The 21,580-nt window shown below is 41.0% G+C and overlaps 1 protein-coding gene across 1 annotated transcript; it reads right to left on the reverse strand.

Moving 5' to 3' along the window:
• Positions 1–602: 602 nt before the first annotated feature.
• On the reverse strand, positions 603–16,881 carry rab11al (RAB11a, member RAS oncogene family, like). Its single transcript, XM_061717411.1, has 5 exons — positions 16,623–16,881; positions 6,913–7,108; positions 4,430–4,623; positions 4,252–4,332; positions 603–1,836 (listed from the first exon to the last, which is right to left on the reverse strand). The coding sequence occupies exons 1-5, from the start codon at positions 16,660–16,662 to the stop codon at positions 1,697–1,699; spliced, it is 651 nt and encodes a 216-aa protein (XP_061573395.1). The 5' UTR covers positions 16,663–16,881; the 3' UTR covers positions 603–1,696.
• Between the last annotated feature and the right edge of the window lie 4,699 nt (positions 16,882–21,580).

Genomic DNA, 21,580 nt, shown 5'->3' on the forward strand with positions numbered 1-21,580 from the left:
CGGATACGGCACGACCAAACTCTATATCCTCATCTAACACCACTGCAGCAAAGACTGGGCGAAGAACCGTCTCTGCGGTGACGGATCCCCACCTGGAAGGATCTTTGTCGATGTTTGACATTAATTAACCGTAATTCTGCTAATTTATCTGAATAATTGCTGTTTAAAAAGGAAAAAAACCACGATAGTTCAACTGTAGAGCAAACTTATGTCACCGATAAGAAATAAAAGTCCCAAAAATAATAAAACTAATTTGAGGGTGTGATCAAGACTTCATCCAACGGTGAATTTAAGAGAAAAACGAACATGAAAACAGGATAAAAGCGCAGGTTTAAATTCAAAAATCCTCCACTGCAACTCTGGAAATATGAAAAACAACAAATAAATAAATGTTTGCCAGCCGACCCAGAGGAACGGAGGAAACAGACCCGGTGATGGAAGTTTGTGAAACGTTTCTCGAGCAGGGAAGACTAATTATTGGAATAATAATAATTATAATGATTAAAACCCTTTTCCCCCCAAAAAACATAGTATCTTCGAAATTTGACACCGATCCGCCGACTTGAGGTGTGATGAGGATTAATCAGACAAACGAGAGCGGCTATAACAAAGGAGATTTATTTATATATATGTATATGCAGTCCAAATATACAGATAATAGAATAAAGGTTTAAAAATCCCCAACCTTCACCACCCGGGTTCAGACCCGCGGAACCATCAGGGGGTCGTCGTGGCGACGCGGGAACGTCGGCACGGCGGCCACCGTCAGAGCCCACCACCTCTGGATGCAATCAATCAATCAATCAAGCGCTCCCTCCTCTGTTAAACTATCAGATACTAATGAGCCCCGCCCCTTTGACAGGAAGTAAAGACAGGTGAAGCGAGGGAACGGGGGGTGCTGTTCCGGTTAGACGAGCGGCAGCGGAGGATTTACAGGAAACGTGGTTCCTCCTCTGGTGCAGCGGAGACGGCAGGGCTGAGTTCCCCCCCCTCCCTCTGAAATATCATCCCTCCATCCCAGCGAGGCGAACAAGGCGAACCAGGCGAACAGCTAAGAGGAAATCGCTCGGAGACGTCGGACCGAGACCCGACTGACACACCGACCAGATTCCAGCACTTAGGAAAAGAATCAGGCGCTAACTTTTCCTCCGGAAAAAAAATAAACACAGATATACGGCTGCAAGCGAAGGGGGGGGGAAGCGAAGGACTCGGAGGAAAGAGGAAAGAAGAAAGGAAAAGGAGGATAAATCAAGGAGGGAAATCTAAGGCAAACAAACCCTCAGGACGAACATTCATCTAGTGTTCAATAAATACAGCGAGGGACGTAATCATCCAAATATTCCGCCGCGGTGGAAAAACCAGGAAGGACAGCGGTGACAGACGAGTGTAATTCAGTCCTTTTAATGTTTTCTTTTCTTTTTTTTTTTTTACTGCCTAATATCCAGGAGGAAGCGTTTATCAGCTTGTAAAATACGGCGTTCGCGGGGAGGACGAACCGACGGTTCACCCGGGGGATTTCGATGTTGGATTGTGAGTTAGCTCTGATGATGTTTCCTACAGACCCCCCCCTCCCCTCCCCGATCCCTGGTCCCCCTCTTTGTGGTTCTCCTAAACCAGACAGGTTTTACCGGCCTCTTCGTTCCGTCCGTCCGTCCGTCCTTCCCGGGTCGGAGGGGGAGGAGTCGGAGGAGGAGTCTCAGTTGCTCTGGCAGCAGACGCCCTTATTGGACGAGCTCTGCGTGGGTTCCACCTTGATGGGCACCACGTTGGAGGCCGGCGAGAAGTCGGAGTCGGCGCGGCCGGACATCTGCCTCTGCGACACGATGTTGTAGATGGCTGAGAGAAAGAGGGAGAGAGAAAAGAGGGGGATCATGGGACATATATCGACAAACTGGATGGCAAAACTGGCAGCAGCGGCGGAGGATTCTTTCCACCCCAAACTGGCATCGTCACGCCTGTGGAAGAATCAGGCCTAACGGAAACTACCGGAGGAAAAGAAAGGGGGGGGGGTGCGACACGGGGTCGAGTCCAGGTCCTCTCCTGGCTCAGATGCCACAGGCCTGATGGGTGGATCCAGCACCACTTTGACTTATTATCCTGCCGTACCACTTTCTCTCTAAACTAAACTAAACTGCAGCCAGATGTGGAAGAAAAAAAATACTAAAAAGGAAAGAAAGGAAGAAGAGAAAACCCTGGGCTTCGGCAGAGAAGAGCGTTTAAAGCTGAGACACGTCAGGAGGTGAAATCATGACTCATTATAGACATGTAGACAATAAACCGCCGGGCCGACCTGCCGTGACCCGGGATCCGGCTCCTGCCACACAAGCAACGACTTCTCCGCCCTGGGCCGGCGGGTCCAGAGTCCGGCTCCCGTCGGCCCGCCTTTACGAGCAAAGTTAACTCTGCGGGGTTGTTGCTTTGGAGTTTTTATAAATCATAAAAGGCCGGTGAATCTGCAGCTTGAGCAGAACGGCTGAAACCCCGGTAAAGTTTAGGCAGAACTCGAAAGAAGCGCATGCTTGCAGACGGAGAGCACTCTGGGTAATTCAAGTGGGAACGCTGCTCGCTATGGGATCGTCCCAGAAGACACTTCTGCTTATTTTCCTCTTCTTATCTGTCCATCTATCTATCTAACAGTCTTTCCTTGGAGACTAGCAGGACCTGGACCACCAGGAACCAGCACCAGCTTTCAGGTCTTGTTGCAACAAGCTGCTCATCAGACGGATTTCATGGCTGCTGCTGCCATCTAGTGACAGAAGAGCGGTACTGCCACATAATCCACCCCAGCCAGGCTGGAGGTGTCAGCTGAAGATGTTTATAGCACTTTTCCACTAGCACCTACTCAGCTTTACTCGGCTGTACTGCCTGGTTTCTTTTCCACTACAATCAGTTGGAGCGAAGCTGCTGTGACGTATTTGATTGTGTGATCTAAACGGAGACGACACTAAAGATGTAGAACCTGGAGGAGATGATAGATGTGCTGCTGGGTCTGTGGCTTGTGTTCCATATCAAGTTAAAAAAATGAGAGTGAGAGAAGCTTCAAGCGGCGACGCTTTTTAATTTTGTTTGTTTTGTGCTTTTTAATGTTTGTCTCAGCGCTGCTGAAAAGTCAGCTGGAGCCACGAGCAGCTATGAAGTGACAGAGCTCCTGGTGGATCTGGGGCCGGATTCACAAAACATTCTTAAGAAAGAAAATCTTCTTAAGTGTCATTTTTTTCTTAAGTTCAGTCTTAAGAAGAAAAAGAGAAGAAGTCATATTCTCCAAAAAAGTTCTTAAGTATTTTAAACTTAAGAATAAATGATATTCTTGAAATAAAAGTTCTCAAATTAGTTCTTGAATTTTTTCTTAACTTTAAGACAACCTTGACCTGTCTTAAAATTTCTTCTGTGAAAAGGTAAGCCTCTTATATCACCTTTTTCAACAAATTTGCACAAACAAAGACCCGCAATATTGTGGAGCGATGCATCGGTGTAGTGAAGTCTCGCTTCAGCTGCATGACTGAATATAATGAAATGAAGAAGAATAATAATATTATAAATATAATATAATATAATTCTGGGATACTTGTGTGAACGGTCTGGTGGAGCAGCTACTGAATCCTTCATTTAGTATGCAGTATACAGTACATACTGATGCAGCATGTAATACTGTAGTAGTTCTTAAGTAGGAAAAATAAGAAATTAGTTCTTAAGACAGTTCTTAAGAAAATATTGAGGAATTGCACTTAAGAACTTTCTTATGAACTTCTTAATTTTAGATCTTAAGACATTTCTTAGGATCGTTCTTAAGAACATATTGGTGAATCCGGCCCCTGGTCGTTCCTTATCGCCCGTCTAGATCCCTTTTTTAATTCTCTCCTCAGCCACCAGGTTTATGAACATCTGCACCTCAGAGTTGGATCACCAAACAGACTTTTGCTGCCGTTGCTGGTCTAATAAAATGAACAAGAAGCCGTCAGAGTCGCTCTTTCTCTGATGTCACATCCTGACTCAGACGTCTGACTCCAACCCCCCGACCAATCGGTGGCCTGTAGTGTGATGACGTCAGAAACAGCCCGATTAGAACCTCGGCAGAGTAGTTACAGAAAAGTATCTACTCGGCACGTTAGACCCCTAGTGGAAAAGAACCAAACCGAGCCGAGCTGAGTAGGTACTAGTGGAAAAGTGCCATAAGTTATCAGACCTCTAAAGAGGCCGAACTCCCACTTGGTTTTTAAATAAAACACAGAAGTAAAGGAAGGAGGAACTCACCGGTGAGGATGGTCTGGAAAGCCAGCTCCACGTTAGAGGAGTCCAGAGCTGACGTCTCCAGGAAAGACAAGCCGTGCTTCTCTGTGAAACAGCAGACGGAGAAACAGGACAACAGTCAGCAGCAGGTTGGAGCTCTGGTTTTACACAGGAAGGTTCCTGGGCCGGGCGGAGGCGGTACCTGCGAAGCCCTTGGCCTCGTCCGTGGGCACCGCCCTCAGGTGGCGCAGGTCGCTCTTGTTGCCCACCAGCATGATGACGATGTTGCTGTCGGCGTGGTCCTGCAGCTCCTTCAGCCAGCGCTCGGCGTTTTCGTAGGTCAGGTGCTTGGCGATGTCGTAGACCAGCAGAGCTCCGACGGCCCCGCGGTAGTACCTGGACGCCACCACACCAGAGTTACCGTGAGTTAGACACAGTTCTGGTCATGACCGGGTCACATGCTCTCAGTCGGCTCCGACACACCAGAAACAAATAAACCCTGCAGCTAAAAACTACTGAGGATCATCTGTTCATCATCTGTTCACAGCGACGTAGAAGAAGCAGAGTAAGGCATCGCTTTAAATCATTCTGGCCCTCTTCAACAGCATTTTAAGCCGTCATTTAAATTAAAATATGCGTTTCTTTATTTCTAGTTAGTTTGATATTAACTGGGACAGAACGTGCGACTGGGACGCTGTTAAATCCACCCATCCATCATCTAGGACTGTCTCAGAAAATTAGAATATTGTGATAAAGTCCTGTATTTTCTGTAATGCAAAAATGTCATACATTCTGGATTCATTGCAAATCAACTGAAATATTGTAAGCCTTTTATTATTTTAATATTGCTGATCATGGCTTACAGCTTAAGAAAACTCAAATATCCTATCTCAAAAAATTAGAATATTCTGGGAATCTTAATCTTAAACTTTAAACCATAATCAGCAATATTAAAATAATCAAAGGCTTGCAATATTTCAGTTGATCCAGAATGTATGACTTTTTTTTTTTTTTTTTTTATAAATTGCATTACGGAAAATAAAGAACTTTATCACAATATTCTAATTCTAATTTTCGGAGAAAGTCCTGTACACCCGCCTCCGTTTGCAAGTGAGCAAATGTACCATCTACCATTTTCACTAAGAAATCCAGCGCTGAGGTCAGGTTGCCAGATCTGACAGGTTCCAGCCCAGACATGATGTAAAACCCACCGAAATGATGAAAAACCAGCCCGAATCATATTCTCTATGTTAAAACCGTTGATTATTAAATGCGTAATACATTTTAAGCTTCATAACACCACTAAATAGCCTCCAAAAAGTTCAGGCTCCAAACAAAGACTACAATTAAATTGAGTAGATTAAAGCAAATCAAATATCAGTGAGTTTATTGTGTACGTTTCTACCTTTCTTTGTAATAATGGAACATTTTTTGTTAATAATTTCTCCTAAATATTTAGTAAAAACCAGGAAAAGTAGTACAAATTGTATCAACCTGCTCAGTCCCGTATTTTTCAGCCCAATTGGGAGGAAACCGGCTCAACCTGGCAACACTGACTGAGGCGTCTAACAACCGGTAAACAGATTTATTTCTCCTCAAAACGATGAAATAAACTTTTCCTTTTCAGAGTGTAAGACAACTTCTTAATGATGACTGGATAAATTCCCTCTGAAATTAATATTTAAAAATGAGGACCCTTGGATTGAGATTTAAGACAAATTAAGACATTTAAAAAGGCCTTATTTTAGGAAAATGGGATTTAAGACTTTTTTGGATGTTGTCCTGTTCTCGTCTGATGGTTTCCGGTTTCAGACCAGGTTGGGGCGTGGACTCTTCATCTTTCAGTAAGACGATGGACGACAAAAACAAATAAAAATCTGAATTCCTGAATCATTTAATCACTAATCATCCCTGAAAGAGACGCCGCCTGAATGGGACACGTGTTGCTTCGTTTCCGGTGCAGGATCCGGACCTGAGCGCTGATAACGAGTCGGACGGTTTCCCTCTCTTCCTCGGGTCGTTTAAAAACCAGCTCCGGCAGCGTTTCTGCATCATTTCAAAATAAAAGCACCTTTGCAGGACAGACTGGTACTAGATGGTTCCAGTCTTCCACGGCCTTCTAACGGCGTCTGCGGCGCTGAACATCACGAGGGTCCAACCTTGATTTTCATCCTTGTTTCACGCAGATTCTTTGGATGGTTTGAATATCTATCTATAATCTGCAGTTTCACCCTGACAAACATGACACTGATAAAAACTCAAGAGAAGCCTAAATATCTCACAGAAAAAGGTGTCTGACGTTCAATGTTTGATTTATTCTTTGTTCTGTAGTGAATTAAATATTCACCGAACTCAGAATCGGGAACAAGCATTTATTTCCTCCGGTTTGGATTTCTGGAGCGACAGAATTCATTTCATTAAACGTTTTCTTTTCCACCGATTTCAGCGATTCTTTTATTCAGCCTCTTGTGTTTCTCGCATACAAATTACTGCCATCAATTCAGGCTGATGTCTCCTCTCCGGTCGCCTGTAATTGAGTGTTTAACGCCGAACACGGTGATTGAGTGCGTCGTGTGTGGAGAGCTTTTTATGCTCTTGTAAAGCACTTTGAGAAATATCCTGTTAGGATGAAAAGAGCCACCAGACGAGGGCTGATTGGAGGAGCGCCGGTGGTGGTGGACTCACGCAGACGTGATGGCCCGGTACCGCTCCTGCCCGGCCGTGTCCCAGATCTGGGCCTTGATGGTCTTGCCCTCCACCTGGATGCTGCGCGTGGCGAACTCCACCCCGATGGTGCTCTTGCTCTCCAGGTTGAACTCGTTGCGGGTGAAGCGGGACAGCAGGTTGCTCTTCCCCACGCCGGAGTCTCCGATCAGCACCACTGCAGACGGAAAGAGGGGAGTTAAGGAGAAGGAAAAACCAGCCCGACCCGAGACCCAGACCTCCCTTTCCCCCACCAGCTCCTCTTGAACCCTTTTTCCACCAAACCGGTTCCAGGGCTGGTTCTGGTTCTGGGCCAGGGCTGAGTTTGGAACCGGCCTTTCTGTTTCCATGGATAAAGAACTGGCTCCGGGCCAGAAAACCCGGTTCCAAGTTAGCACCAACTCTTTGCTGGGCTAGAGGAAAGAACTGCTAACACATGAATATAAATATAGGAAAAATAACATCTGGAACTGGACTCAGTCTGCAGAACTACGACCTGATCTCAGGGTGCTTTCAGACCTGTGGCTCGTTTGTTTTGTTCCGATTCAGGGGCTAAATCGATACAGTCGTTTCGTTTCTCGTTTGTGAGGTTTGTGTTCACAAGGCAAACGTCTGTAGCGGTTCAAAGCTGTTAACAAATGTCATGCGTGAACCAACTGTTTGGTCACACCTGTCCCGTTTGGAGCAGTTGTTCCGGAAAAGGGAACGTTTCCCCCTAAAGATCGGAACGTTTGGTATATGTGAACACAGCAATTGGACAAAACAAGCGAGCCGAGATCGCCTAGGAGAGGTGGTCTCGGCCCGATTCCATTCGAGACCTGAAACGGTTCATTTTTTTTATTTGTAGTGAGAACATAATCGACAGCAACCGACACAACTCCATTCATGTGTATGTGCGACCGCGGCACAAGGAGAAGAGTCGGCGCAGCCTCCACCACCTTCTCTCCTATTGGACGTGCAGAGATGTCGTCCCAGCGCGGCACGGTGAAATTAAAAAATGTTCAATTCGGGCAGGGTTTGAGTAGCACAAACCCTGCGGCAGGCGGCCTCTCGTCCGCCGCTGAGCTCCGCTCTGCACCGAGCTTGGTGCAGAGCAGTTGCATATAAATGAATGGGAAAGCCGGCGGCTGCGGTCTGCGCTTTGCACCCTCAATGTGAAAGGGCCTTGTTTTTTTTCCCGGGGTACAGAAGAGGAAACTCCTTCCGCGTTAATTTCTGACCAATCAGAGAACAGTTGGTTCACGCATGGCATTTGTTAACAGCTTTGAACCGCTACAGACGTTTGCCATGTGAACACAAACCCCACAAACGAGAAACGAAACGACTGTATCGATTTAGCCCCTGAATCGGAACAAAAAAAAACGGGCCACAGGTGTGAAAGCACCTTAGAGATGTGTCCACGGAGGAGCTACGTGGACCAAGTCCTAGTAGAGCAGATACCTTGTTGTTGCTTCAACTTTCATGCAAACGCAGCGATGTAACTGACGTTTGCAGCGACGTAATGACATGGCTCCCCTCAGCACCCTATTTCAAACTATTGAAAAACAAACCGGTTCTCAGCTGGTTCCCAAGTTAAACGAGTTGTGAACCAGCAGCAGCACTGGCCCAGAACCAGCTCTGGAACCGGTTTGGTGGAAAAGCGCAAGAAGAGTGGAGTGAAAGGAACCGTTCATTGGGGGAGAGGGTTTTCTGTACACAAATGGTCCTATGAGCTTTACTGACTCGGGCAACTTATAGATGCATTATTAATTTCATAATCCACTAGGTTTGGTGTGAAGCACTTTAGGATCATTGTGTTAAGTTATGTTATTGTATAGTGTTGTACTATACTGCACTTTTTGACCATGTATTCTGACTGCCACAGATGCAAAAAGAATTTCCGAAAGGACAATAATTTGAAAACTAACTAACTAACTAACTAACTTCCCCAGGTAGGGTCTCCCAAGACAGATTGGTCCTGGGGGGGCAGACTGAAGGCAAGTCGACCCACTTATGTGGACCGTGGAAGATCAGGGGCTTCACATCCCTCCCCAACACTCGGGGCGTTGAGACTCCAACCTGGAACCAGAGCTCAACGGTTTTCTGGTGGACGAGCAGTTACCCCCATGGGGTCTGGCTGGACGCAGGTGGGACCACATGGGTGGGACCACAGTGTTTTGGGCAGCAGACCCTCCATTTAATGCATCCGTCTGAATAAAATCGCAGCAAAATACATGTTTAGGAAGCAAAGATGAAATATTACTGCCAAGAAACTGGAAATTCAGAAGAGAATTACACCTGTTCTGGTTAATTTTGTTTCCTAATTAGTGTTTAATGTGCATCTTTCATCTTTCTCCCCCTAAAACACTGAATGAAAGGTGGCCACCATCACCACAAGCAACAAAAACTGTCTAGATAGAAGTCCGGTATAAATACAATAACTAAAATCTGCTCAACTGTACGGATCGAAGCCAACGCACGTCAGAGTTTGAGCTTGTAAATAAATGTTCAAATGCTTTCCAGACATTGTGGTCATAAATCAAGCTGTCACCCTGCAAAAATTAATCCGCCGGAGAAACTCAAATCTCCATTTGGGGAAAAGGAATTTGTGCATGTAGAGATTTGTATCTGCTGACGGTTTCCACCAAAACGCGGTGGGAGAAGGACTGCTACGACGGTTAAACAATAGTTTCTGATCATACAGGTGATCAATGATTAATCAGAATCTCTACGTTCATTTTTATGGGTCACTGCCAAAAAATAATACAGTAAAACACAAAGTGACAGCTTTTATGAGCAAAGAAAACATTAAAATAGTTTGCCATTTACGGCGTGTCAAGAATTTCAAAGTTTTTATCTCTAGATGTTAGGGCACAGGTTTTGAATGCTTTGGTTTTGTCGCAACTGGATTATTGTTTCGTAGTTTGGTCAAATACTTCAGTTAATAATGTGAAGAAATTACAAGTGGCACAAAATAAAGCTGCACGTTGTGCTCTATTGTGTCCTTATAGATCTAATGTGTCCAGCACGCATAAGAATCTAGGCTGGTTATCTATAAGACAAAGATCTACTTATACTTTGGTAAATATACTGGTGACACGATCTCTGAAACAACTGTATGACAGATTATACTATCATTTTGCTCACCATGGTTACAGAACAAGAATGACTTCAGAAAGGAGGTTCATACTACCAAGGGTGAGAACAGGTTTGATACAGAGAACTTTTTTTTCTTACAGAGACATGGTTGGCTGGAACTCTACACTAGGCCTGTGTTGAAAAAAAAAAAAAAGATTTTCAGATTCTAAAATCGATTCTCATCTTAATTCCTAAAAATCGATTCATATGTCTAAAGATCGATTTTTCTTTTCATCATTACATTACAACTTTTGGAATTTTTTTTGTTTATGTCCAAAAAAGGAATGTTTTGTTGGACAGGAGAATAACTAGTGCCATGTCTGCCATGACAAATTGTCTGTATTTCATTACTTTATATACTGTCATGGGGTAACATTTGCATAAAATGCTGAAAAACCAAATTCTCAAAAATAAAAACCGAAATAGACCGAAAAAGGAAAAAATTTAAACGGAATGTAGGAAAAAATAAAAGCGATTTCATACGACTCTGTTTGCTGCCCTGGATCTGTTTGGTAATTCTGCCCCACGAGGTTTCTGAAAGCAGTTCTATCAGCATTCTGGGGGGTGATTGGTCCTTACATTAGTTGCCAATACTTGCTGTTGAATCTCAATATAATACTGGTATTAATATGTTGCATAACTACACAGTCATATAATTCATGCAACAGCTAAAAAAAACACTAACCCAAATCAATATCGGAATCGAATCGGATCAAATTAAATATTGATAAATCGATTCTGAATTTTAAGAATCGAAATCAAATCGATTCTTGACATTTGAATCGATCCCCAGTCCTACTCCATACCAGTTCATATTTCTCATGTAGGAGAGATTGGTTTAAGATTGGTTTAAGATTCAGTTGAAACAATATCTTTTAAAATGTAATGAATTATGATTTGACATTTGGAAAGGAATAGAATTACAGGTATGTAAACCCTATCACAATAAAGGTGAAAAGTGGTCAAGAATTTTAAGATAAGGTCATTTCAGGCAGGTATTGTTTATGAAGGTATTTTATTTGACTTCATTTCTATGTATTTATGTCTGAGAATGATGGTGATTTATTTCTCCTCTGTGTTGTTTGTGACTAAGGGAGTTGTGTCTAATATTGTTTTGTTTCTCATGTATAATGTATGTCTGTTATGTATTAAGTGTTCATTTGTGTGTTGTGTGTATGTCGGACCCCAGGAAGAATAGCTAATGCTGTTGCTAATGCTAACGGGGATCCTAAATAAAACAAACAAAACGAACGCGCAGGACAAACGTCGTAGTTTCCTTTGACGCAGTCGTTCCTTTGGAATGACACCACTGACCACTAGGTGGCAGAGGTTTGTTTTTCCTGCAGTTTAATTCCTTTTTTACGTCCTTGAAGCAGCTCCTAGAAAGCAACGGCGCGGCGGAAGCAGATCTCGTGAGCACTGGAGCTCATAAATGTTGAGCAACGGCAGTTTTTACTGACGCTGCAGAAATCTTTCCTCCAAATCCAGTTTGACAACAACAAAGAAAAAGAAGAAGAAGGAGAAGTAGTAGCGGTGAATACTAGAGGACCAATCACATCTGTTAATGTTCCTTTCTAGGGATCAATGCAATTCATTAGTTAATGATTTAACTTTAAAGGGATGTACATCATCACCAGGAAAAAGAAATAAAGACACATCCACGCATCTGTCTGAGGCTTGACAGATGAACGAGGCAGTTTGTTTTGTTGAATTTCCTGTCCGATTTTGCTGTTGATCTTATTTTGAGTAAGACTGTGGGGATTTCTGTTGAAATATAACAACTATTGTTACACTGAAACTCACATTTCATTTGGGTTTAAACTCGTGTTGCTTTTGTTGATGTTTTTTAACTGAAGCCCCGAGAGATTTTCTGACAGTTGAAATAAAAGAGGAAACAACCCGGTCGAACCAGCACCACGAGCTGAGACTAATTAAAATCCATGTTTTGCTTGGAAGCCATTGTTCTCTCGTGATACTCGTTACTGACTCACGAGAGCAGGAACGAAGACCTGATCTTCCCCTTCGACACACTCAGCCTGTTTTCATGGCGGGTGGGAGTCAGTCTGAGCTGCACTTCCACATCAGTCAGGTGAGTCAGGCCCGGCGGAGGGAACCGACTCATCGCCCTGCTCGTTGGGAAACAGGAACTTGTCGTCTTAGGAATGTTGAAACGGCATTAACCAACCGAGCGGCCGCCGTGTTTGCACTTCCATCCCATTGATGTAGAGAAACAGTGCGTTTAGAAACAAACAAACTTCACCCCCAAACAATGAAACCAGAGAGACTTTGTAAGGTTTATGATCCTTACCTTACTTAAGTAGAAATTTTGGTTATCTATACTTCACTGGAGTAATTATTTTTACGACTTTTTACTTTTACTCCTTACATTTTCACACAATTATCTGTACTTTTTACTCCTTACATTTTAAAAACAGCCTCGTTACTCTATTTCATTTCGGCCTTTAAAAAAAAACTATCCAGTTAAATTGCGCCATCCGGATAGAGTGAATTTGGTTGTGGTTGGATGAGAAGTATAAACATAATACCATTCCGACACCCTATTGGTTTGTACGCGTCTGCTCTCTGAAACACATGTTAATGCTCAATAGTACACATATATGGTTCTTTAATATATTTGCATTATACTAAGATGCATTAATTTTCAATGGCTTTTGTCCTTAATGGCTTTTTTCCCCCTTACATTACTTTTACTTTTATACTTTAAGTAGTTTTGAAACCAGTACTTTTATACTTTTACTTGAGTAAAAAACTGATTTGATACTTCAACTTCTAGAGGAGTATTTTTAAACTCTAGTATCTATACTTCTACCTGAGTAATGAATGTGAATACTTTTGACACCTCTGCCTGTATAAGTATTGAACTTCAATTTTTAATACTTTGACAGAGGTAACTGGGACATTTATTGAGCCTAATCCCATTACTGCTTTGTTTGGCATCTCTCAACTGCCTTTGCTTAAACTTCAAGCAGATTTGATAGCTTTTGTGACATTATTGGCTAGACGTCTTATCCTAATGAGGTGGAAATCACAAACACCGCCATCACATACACTGTGGATAAAAGAGATTTTCAACAATTTGAGGCTTGAAAAAATCTGATACACACCGAGAGGCTCTTCCAGATATTTAGTGAAATGTGAGGACCTTTCTTTGCCTATGCAGAGAAAGTCACAATCCCAGTTACACCGGAATAAGATTCCACTTTATTTTTATTTACCTTTTGTCATTCATTTATTTATTTCTATTTTGATTTGAAAAGTGAAGTTATTGTCACTGTAATACGTGAAATATGGCCAAGCCAACTGTCTGTTTTTTTTTTGTTTCTTTGTTTGTTTTTTGGCTCTTATGTTACTGTCATTTACATGCACTTTATCATTGTCAATTTGTGTATTAAAAATCAATCAACAAAGTTTACAAAGAAATAGGGCTGCAACGATTCATCGACGTTGTCGACAAAAATCGATAACCAAAATTGTCGACGATGAATTCCATTGTCGACAATTGTCGCCAGACGTGTTTTTCCAACGGAGTGAAATGTCTCACTTCAATACAATCTCGGCCAAGAGTCGCGCGTGCAAAATAGCGTCTCCGCCGAGCGGTAGCAGGTAAACAAAAATAACGGCGTCCTGTGCAGCAGCTGTGCGTAATAAAACTTCAAAAGTTTTGGAGCATTTAAGGCTGGATATGGCGAATAAAAAGATCACTTTCAAAGTCTGCAAAGCAGACCTTGCTTATCACGGGAGCACGTCGGTAATGCACGAGCATTTGAAGAGAAAGCACGTCGGAGTGTTGAACGAAATGGACTCGCCTTGGTAAGATATTAATCGTATTTTGGCTTTAAAAGAGAGCTTTAACGTTTTGCCTGACAAAAGTATTTTAAATTAAATGCATGCAGTCCAAAGAAGTTGAATAAAATATTTATTTTTCATTGAAGTACCCATCATTCTTGCGTTTATTATCATTTGCCACATAATTAAAGCAACCTCATACTAAATTTAAGAAAAAAATACTAATTATCCGATTAGTCGACTAAACGTTTTAATAGTCAGTGACTAGTCGACTATTAAAATAGTCGTTAGTTGCAGCCCTACAAAGAAACAACAACAATGAAACCAGAGGAAGCAAAGCGGCTATACGTAACAGCAGCCTAGACCTTCGCTCTCACAACGTTTTCAATTTCATTCGGGACAAAAGGATCTTGGGTGGAGGAGAAAAGTCATTATGCAACGTTTCCTGGGTCCTTTGCCACCGGACTGGTAAAGTCGAGGCTTCGTCACACACCCATTCAATCACCTATTGTTGAGTTTAAATTCTTTAGCGTCAGAAAAAACTATGACATGTCAGTCATTCAGACACTCCTGCATCCAGTTCTACACCCTCGTCAGAGACTTAACTGATGCAAGAGTAGAAATAAGTGATAAAGAGTCCATATATATATAGATATATAAACAATAAAAGAGTACAGTTGTGCAAGAGTTTGTCTCCTCTTCTTAATCTCGTTTCTTTGTGCAACAACTACGATCCTGAGTTTGAATATTCGACAAATATAACCTCAGATTATTTATTAAAAAAACAGCAGATCCAAAAGTCCAAAAGAAAAAACAACATGTGGCAATACCGCCTTATTAGTTCCAGATCATCATCATTGATCACTGATCATCTTCAGGGGTTCAGACTCCAGAAAAGCAGATGTTTTGGCAGTTTGTTGAGGTGTGTGTTAACACAATAACAAGGAAAGACATCAGCAGTGGTCTTAGAGAAGCAACGGTAATGCACCTCAATCTGTAAAGAACTGTTTCCAGTAATTCATAAGGAATTAAGATATTTTCTGAGGTTCCTGCTGGTGGAGGTGGATCTGATTTTGCTCTTTTTGTCTTTATTTTTGTTACATAAATAATGAAACGGTAAAAAAAAAAGTAAGCATCTGAGATCTTTTAAAAGCGCTCTATGAATAAAATTGATTATTATTAGTATTATTATTATATGTTTACTGACATTATCGGATCATATCTCGTTTGAGTGAATAACGCCACGTAAAAGCGTCTGAAATCACGACAAGTAGTATATGGAAATGGAAAGGAGTCGACTGGGACGACTTCCTGGATGTCGGAGGAGGAGGCTTCAGTGACAACGAGATTTCTTGATTTCAGCCACCGGCAGCTTATCAGCGTCCTGATTAGAAGAAAATGATTAGAAATGGTCCGGCCGGCAGGAACCAGGTCACGGCATCCGAGCGCCGGCGAGGCCGACCTGTCCCTGCACTCTCTCCCGGCCGGCAGGTATTTCCAGTTTGGCAACACATGACTGTGTTAGTGATCTACATTTGAGAAGGCCACCCCCTTCGCTTATGAGAGGACCACATGACACGCCGTGGGATTGCCTCTCGGTTTATAGTGGAGAAATGACTTAACAACCTCTTCAGAAGACTTGATTTGGCCCGTTTTGCTGATTAAATAATAAAATAAACAGTCTTTTTTTATGTTGTAGCAATATTTTGAGGGATAATTTCCATACTGTATTCTCAAATCCTCTTGAACTCTTTTAACGTCGATGAAAAATGTACTTAATGAGAATATTACTGCTGGCTTGTAAGAAATCAATAAAGAAATGGCTGAAGAGGGAGGCACCTAGTGTAGATGAATGGATTGATATTGTGTACAGCATCTATGTAATGGAAAGAATTACTTTTAATTTAAGAACACAAAAAGAGGCGTTACTCTACCATAAAACCGGACTTCAGGTAATTTCTGACTGGATTATCATAATATTTTTTATGCATTTACTTTTGTCTTTTCCTGGAGGTGTTTACCAGTCCCCTTATGTACGCCTTTACTTTCCCCTTGATACTTTTGTACAGATTTATAAGTCTTCATGTTGATTGTTTGACTGTTTGTTTACATGTAAAAATCTAAACCAATAAAAAGTAAACGACAAAAAAGGAAAATGTACTTAAACGACCTTTTTAAATCACTCCTACATTATAACTAAGTGAGGAAATGAGAAATATGTCCAAGTATTAGTCACATTTTCCTTTTTCCTAAAGGGGTCAAACTCGTTAGGCCAGTGATTACTATGTTTAAGGTTAAATAATCTGATGGCAAAGTGGAAAAGTGACCTTTTTACTTCCTTTAAAACGGTTTTCAAAGCACCTGGACAGGTAGAAGGTCTTTTTAAACGAGTGTAATTACTAGAAAAGTCATTATGGGACGTTTTTCCACCCAGATTCCAGGAATATGTGTGCCAGTAAAGCCTGAATATTCAGGTAAAACTAATCCAGGTGAGTGTTGGGGTCTGTGGTCGATCACGTGACCACCTGTCGTCCCCCCAGGTGATTACGTCATCGCCCTCAAGATGATGACTCCGCAGCAGATGCAGATTAAAGTACATGTTATTTTATCTGCAAGGCCATTTTTACGAGTTTTAAAACAAAGAAACACACTTAAAAGTTACGACTTTTTGCTCCTGTCCTGTTGTCGTCAGGTACGCTTCAAACGGCATCAAATGACACCTGCTCGCAGGTGAAGGGGGACCTGAAAGGTAAGGGAATATCTCTCACCTTTGAACAGATAGTCGTATTCATCCTCTCTGTTCGTCATAGTTAACGCCGACAAAAACTTCTGTCGTCTCTTCAATTCACTTCGACACCGACCCGGATTCACTTCTTCCTGGACGAATCTCAGATCTCCCTCGCGGGTTGGGAGTATAAACTCCTGCGGGGCGGGTTTTAATGCCGTATAAAGAGCAGAAAAATGACAACTTGCGGCAGGAAAACTTCCGTCTCTCCCTCACGCTCTGTCACTTGCCATTGCCGAGGCTGCGGCGCTACGTCACCGCTTAGCCCCGCCCCCTGCCCGCTCCAACTGGTCAATGGCTGATCGACACCTGTCACGATCGCTGCCCTGATTGGTCCGCTGCGCTGTCGCTCAACGGTTGAGCCGCCGGTTATTAACATGGATGACGTATGCGTTCACGAGCTGCAACAGGTAAAGTCGTGCCTCAGGTTATTATTATTATTGTTTTTTTCTTTTTCATTACGGTTCAGTTTCATATGTGTGTGTGTGTGTGTGTATATATATATACCGGTATATATATATATATATATATATATATATATATATATATATATATATATATATATATATATATATATATATATATATGAATATTTATATATATATATATATATATATATATATATATATATATATATATATATATATATATATATATATATATATATATATATATATATGAATATTTATATATATGTTTTTTTAAATATACATATATATTAAAAAAAGAAATACATATATATACAAATAATATATATATATTTAAATATATATATATAAAATAAAATAATATATATATTTATTTAATTTTATATATAAATATAAGTATATATATATATACATTAAATATATATATATATGAAATAAAAAACTAAACATATTTTTTAAATAAAATTATATATATATATATATATATATATATATATATATATATATTTATATATTTATTTATTTATTTATTTTATATAAATATATATATGTATATATTAAAAAATTATATATGTATATATATAAAATTAATATATTTTTTCCATATAAATATATATATATAAAGTTTTTAATTATGTATGTATATATATATATATATGAAATACAAACTAAACATATTCTTTTAAATAATATATATATATATATATATATATATATATATATATATATATATTTATTTTATATAAATATATATATGTATATATAAAAAATGTATATATTTTTCCATATAAATATATATATATATATATATAAAGTTTTTAATTATATATATAATTATATATATATATTAATTATATAGAATGTCTATTTATATTCAACATATATACTCTATTTATCTCTGTAGAAAACCTGTTTTTATCCAAGTATACACTGTACATGAATCTCATTGTCTACACAACCATACTCTACCTGCACCTGGTACTTAATGCTTCTTTGCACTTCTGGTTGGATGTCAATTGTATTTAATTGGCTCTGTACCTGTACTCTACTGTAATCATAACTAATCTAATATACACACACACATACACACATCATATACAATAGTATTATACTAACATGATAGTACCATGGATGTACTGATTTATCAACTGCAAATACCTGATGTGGATCTCCCGCAACACCACATCCCAAAGGTGCGGTACTGGATTGAGATCTTTTGAATGTGGTGGCCATTAGAGAGAACAGTGAACTCATTGTTTTGTTCAAGAAACCAGTTTGAGATGTTTTGACATTAGTGACACATGGTGCATCATCCTACCGGAAGGAGCCATCAGAATGTGTAGACTGTGGTCATAAAGGGATAAACATGGTGAGCAATGATACTCAGGTCGTTAAATGGTGTTCACTTGGTACTAAGAGGCCCAAACTGTAGCAAGGAAATATCCCCACACCGTTGTACTACCACCAGTAGTCTGAAGTGTTCACACGAAGCAGATTGGACCCATACTTTCCTCTTGTTTCTGACCCCATCAACCGTGTTTGCAAGCACCTAAACATGTTGACCTAATAAAGTGTCTGGATAGTGTATATTAGGTTTGAGTAGACCCAAATGGGGAAGCATGGTGGTTTAGTGGTTAGCACTGTTGCCTCACAGCAAGAAGGTTCCTGGTTCGACTACGAGCGGGAGGTTTTCTATCTAGAATTTGCATGTTCTGCTTTGGTTTTCGTAGTGACTCCGGTTACTCCGGCTTCCTCCTGCAGTCCAAAAGCATGTTTGTTAGGTTGACTTAGTGACTACACCAGCAGTTACATGTTGGATTAAGTTTATTGTTGTTGTTGTCCCATGTTATTGACGTTTGTCTGCACTTCTCAGGATACATTATCTCATTGCAATTTTTACTGTGTATATGGGTGGAACGACAATAAACCCCTCTTGAATCTTGAATCTTAAAGGAGCTTGAGGCCGGATTGAGGCAGAATTTATGAAAAAAATTCGTATACGTTTTAAGTTTTCTAGTAATAATGTCAGATGAAGCGTTCCAAACCAAAAAGAATGATTCCTCTAGTGTATCTCTCCATTGCCTTGAACAGGCTGTGTGCTGCAAAATGTGCTGCAATTCGGGCCCAAATTTCCCGCGCTGTCCTGCGGATGTGACGTCACATGACGCTGCATGCGCGTTCTCCCCGTTCTCCCGTGCCGGCTTCGCTGTTGGCTGCAGTACCCCTGACGGCCGTCGTGGTGAAGGGTGGCGCTAGAGAGTCTCATTTCTTAAAAGGAGCCTCAAGCTCCTTTAACTTGCCAAAAAGCCTGTAGGGGTGAATATGGTCGTGTATGGTTATCTGTATACGTGGCCCTGCGATGGACCCGTGACATGTCCAGGGTGTACCCCGGCCTTTCGCCTGCAGTGCGCCGGGATAGGCTCCGGGGGCGGCCCTGTGACCCTGCATTGAATTCAGCAGTTACAGGTGGGATGGACCTTTTAAAGGCGCTATCACACCATGAAAATTTAGGCAGTGTATGCCAAACTATGAAAAATTTGGCGCCTACGTTGAATTAGTTAAGGAAAAGTCAAGAGCGCGATGAAGCACATTGCTGTATGTTGTTAAACAGTGAGGTAACTGGAAACTGTTGATATATGGCGACGGTTGATGCTTTGAAATTATGTGTAGTTTATGCGGACCATATCTCTGATGGTTGCTCTCAGCGCAGAACAACCTCCTGTTTTTATGACCAGACTGATTAGCTGAGTTCTTCTTTAGGTGACGACAGTGAATAGGAACGGATGTTTAAAATTGATGGTTCCCCTCCTGTTTTTCTCTGGTTTTTGGTCGTCGTAGATCTTTGCTGGGTTGGCATGTCGGAATAGAGATAGACAACAGAAAATATATGGCCGAAAGTGTGACATGATTAAGTTTCTTTCCCTGCAGTTGGCCTCCCAGATAAGGTTCAACAGATAAGGTTCAACATCGGCTCCTATAACGTACAAAACACCTCCCTTTTTCAGTATAAACATGACTTGATTGATGCCCACAGTGTGCATTTTTCTTCTACCTATGTGGTTTGAAAAAAGTGTACCTCTGGCTGGAAAACATTGTGCATGATATAATAAAAGCTTGTATTAACTTTGATTCTGTTCCCTGGTTTTCTTATCAGACAAACGAACACGAGGATCTTACATTACTGAACGTGTTTCCAATTTACAGCTTCCATGTGATGTCATATCTGCAGCTTGATCCGCAAATCCGCAATTTATTGGATGCCAGAGAGGCTTTGGTGGTGATGGTAGGTGATGATACTGCTTGGTCCATGTCCACGCCCACGGCCACGGCCAGGAGACTTCTTAGCAGCGTTTCTTCTGCGTTTTCAGCATGACTGTGATGTTGATACTGGGACAATGACTGGGGGTTGTCGGCGATATGCCGCCACGCACATTGGATGATTTAGACTGTCGTTGGTTTGTAAGTTGTGAACGCCGGCGACACCCAAAGCATTCATTGGTATAACTCATTTATATGTTATCAAATCGTTCTACATAGGTTACTAATACATTATGAATATCTCAAACTTATTATTAATATGCTATGTACAGTAATAGCTCAGCATATACCAGCAACCTAGAGAAACTGCGTCGATATACGCTGGCTGAATCCACAGGGTGTGACAGAGCCGAAAGGACATGAACAACGACTGAGATCACAAACACTGATGTGAATTAAAAAACTCCCCCAACGTCCACTCTTGAGGGAATTAAATAGAGGATAAATAGCTTGGTGTCTTGATCGATGACTCCCTCACCTTCAGGCCGCATGTGGAGAAACTTGGGAAGGAGCTTAACTTGTAAAGTTGGATTTTTAAGTTTGAAACAAATTGTAAGTAAGTAAGTTGGTAAGTACATTTTATTTATATAGCACCTTTCGCAGACAGCAGAATGTCACAAGGTGCTTCACAAAAATAAAACATCAATAATAACACAAATAAAACACTACAATAAAAGTAGAAATACGATAAAAACAAGACAATGGCCCGGTTTCCCAGATCAGTTAAGTAGTTCTTAACAGCGAAAGACTTCTTTCAAACCATCTTAAGGAGCCTGTGAAAGAAGTCTTTCGCTGTTAAGAACTACTTAACTGATCTGGGAAACCGGGCCAATACCGATAAAATGTGAAAAGAAAAAAAGCTTTAAAAGCGGCCGGATTATGGAGATCTTTTGTACTTTATATTGCTTCAGCTTAATGTCTTTGAATGATTGACACCGTCTACCTGAAGTTCATTACTGCTGCCTACCTTAATTGACCAGAGAAGTGCTTGTAAAAGTAAATCTTTTTCATCTTTTTATCTAATTTGTCTTTTGCTTGTGACTTATAACTGCGTGATTTAGTAACTATGTTTTGTACTTGCTGCTGCCCATCTTGGCCAGGAGACCCTTGAAAAAGATCTCAGTGGGATTTTCCTGGTTAAATAAAGGTAAAAAATAATAATTAGAATATCCCTTTCTCCACACTCCTCCTGCTG

The sequence above is a fragment of the Cololabis saira genome, chromosome 3 (assembly GCF_033807715.1).
Source record: "Cololabis saira isolate AMF1-May2022 chromosome 3, fColSai1.1, whole genome shotgun sequence".
In the NCBI taxonomy this organism is placed as follows: Eukaryota; Metazoa; Chordata; class Actinopteri; order Beloniformes; family Belonidae; genus Cololabis; species Cololabis saira.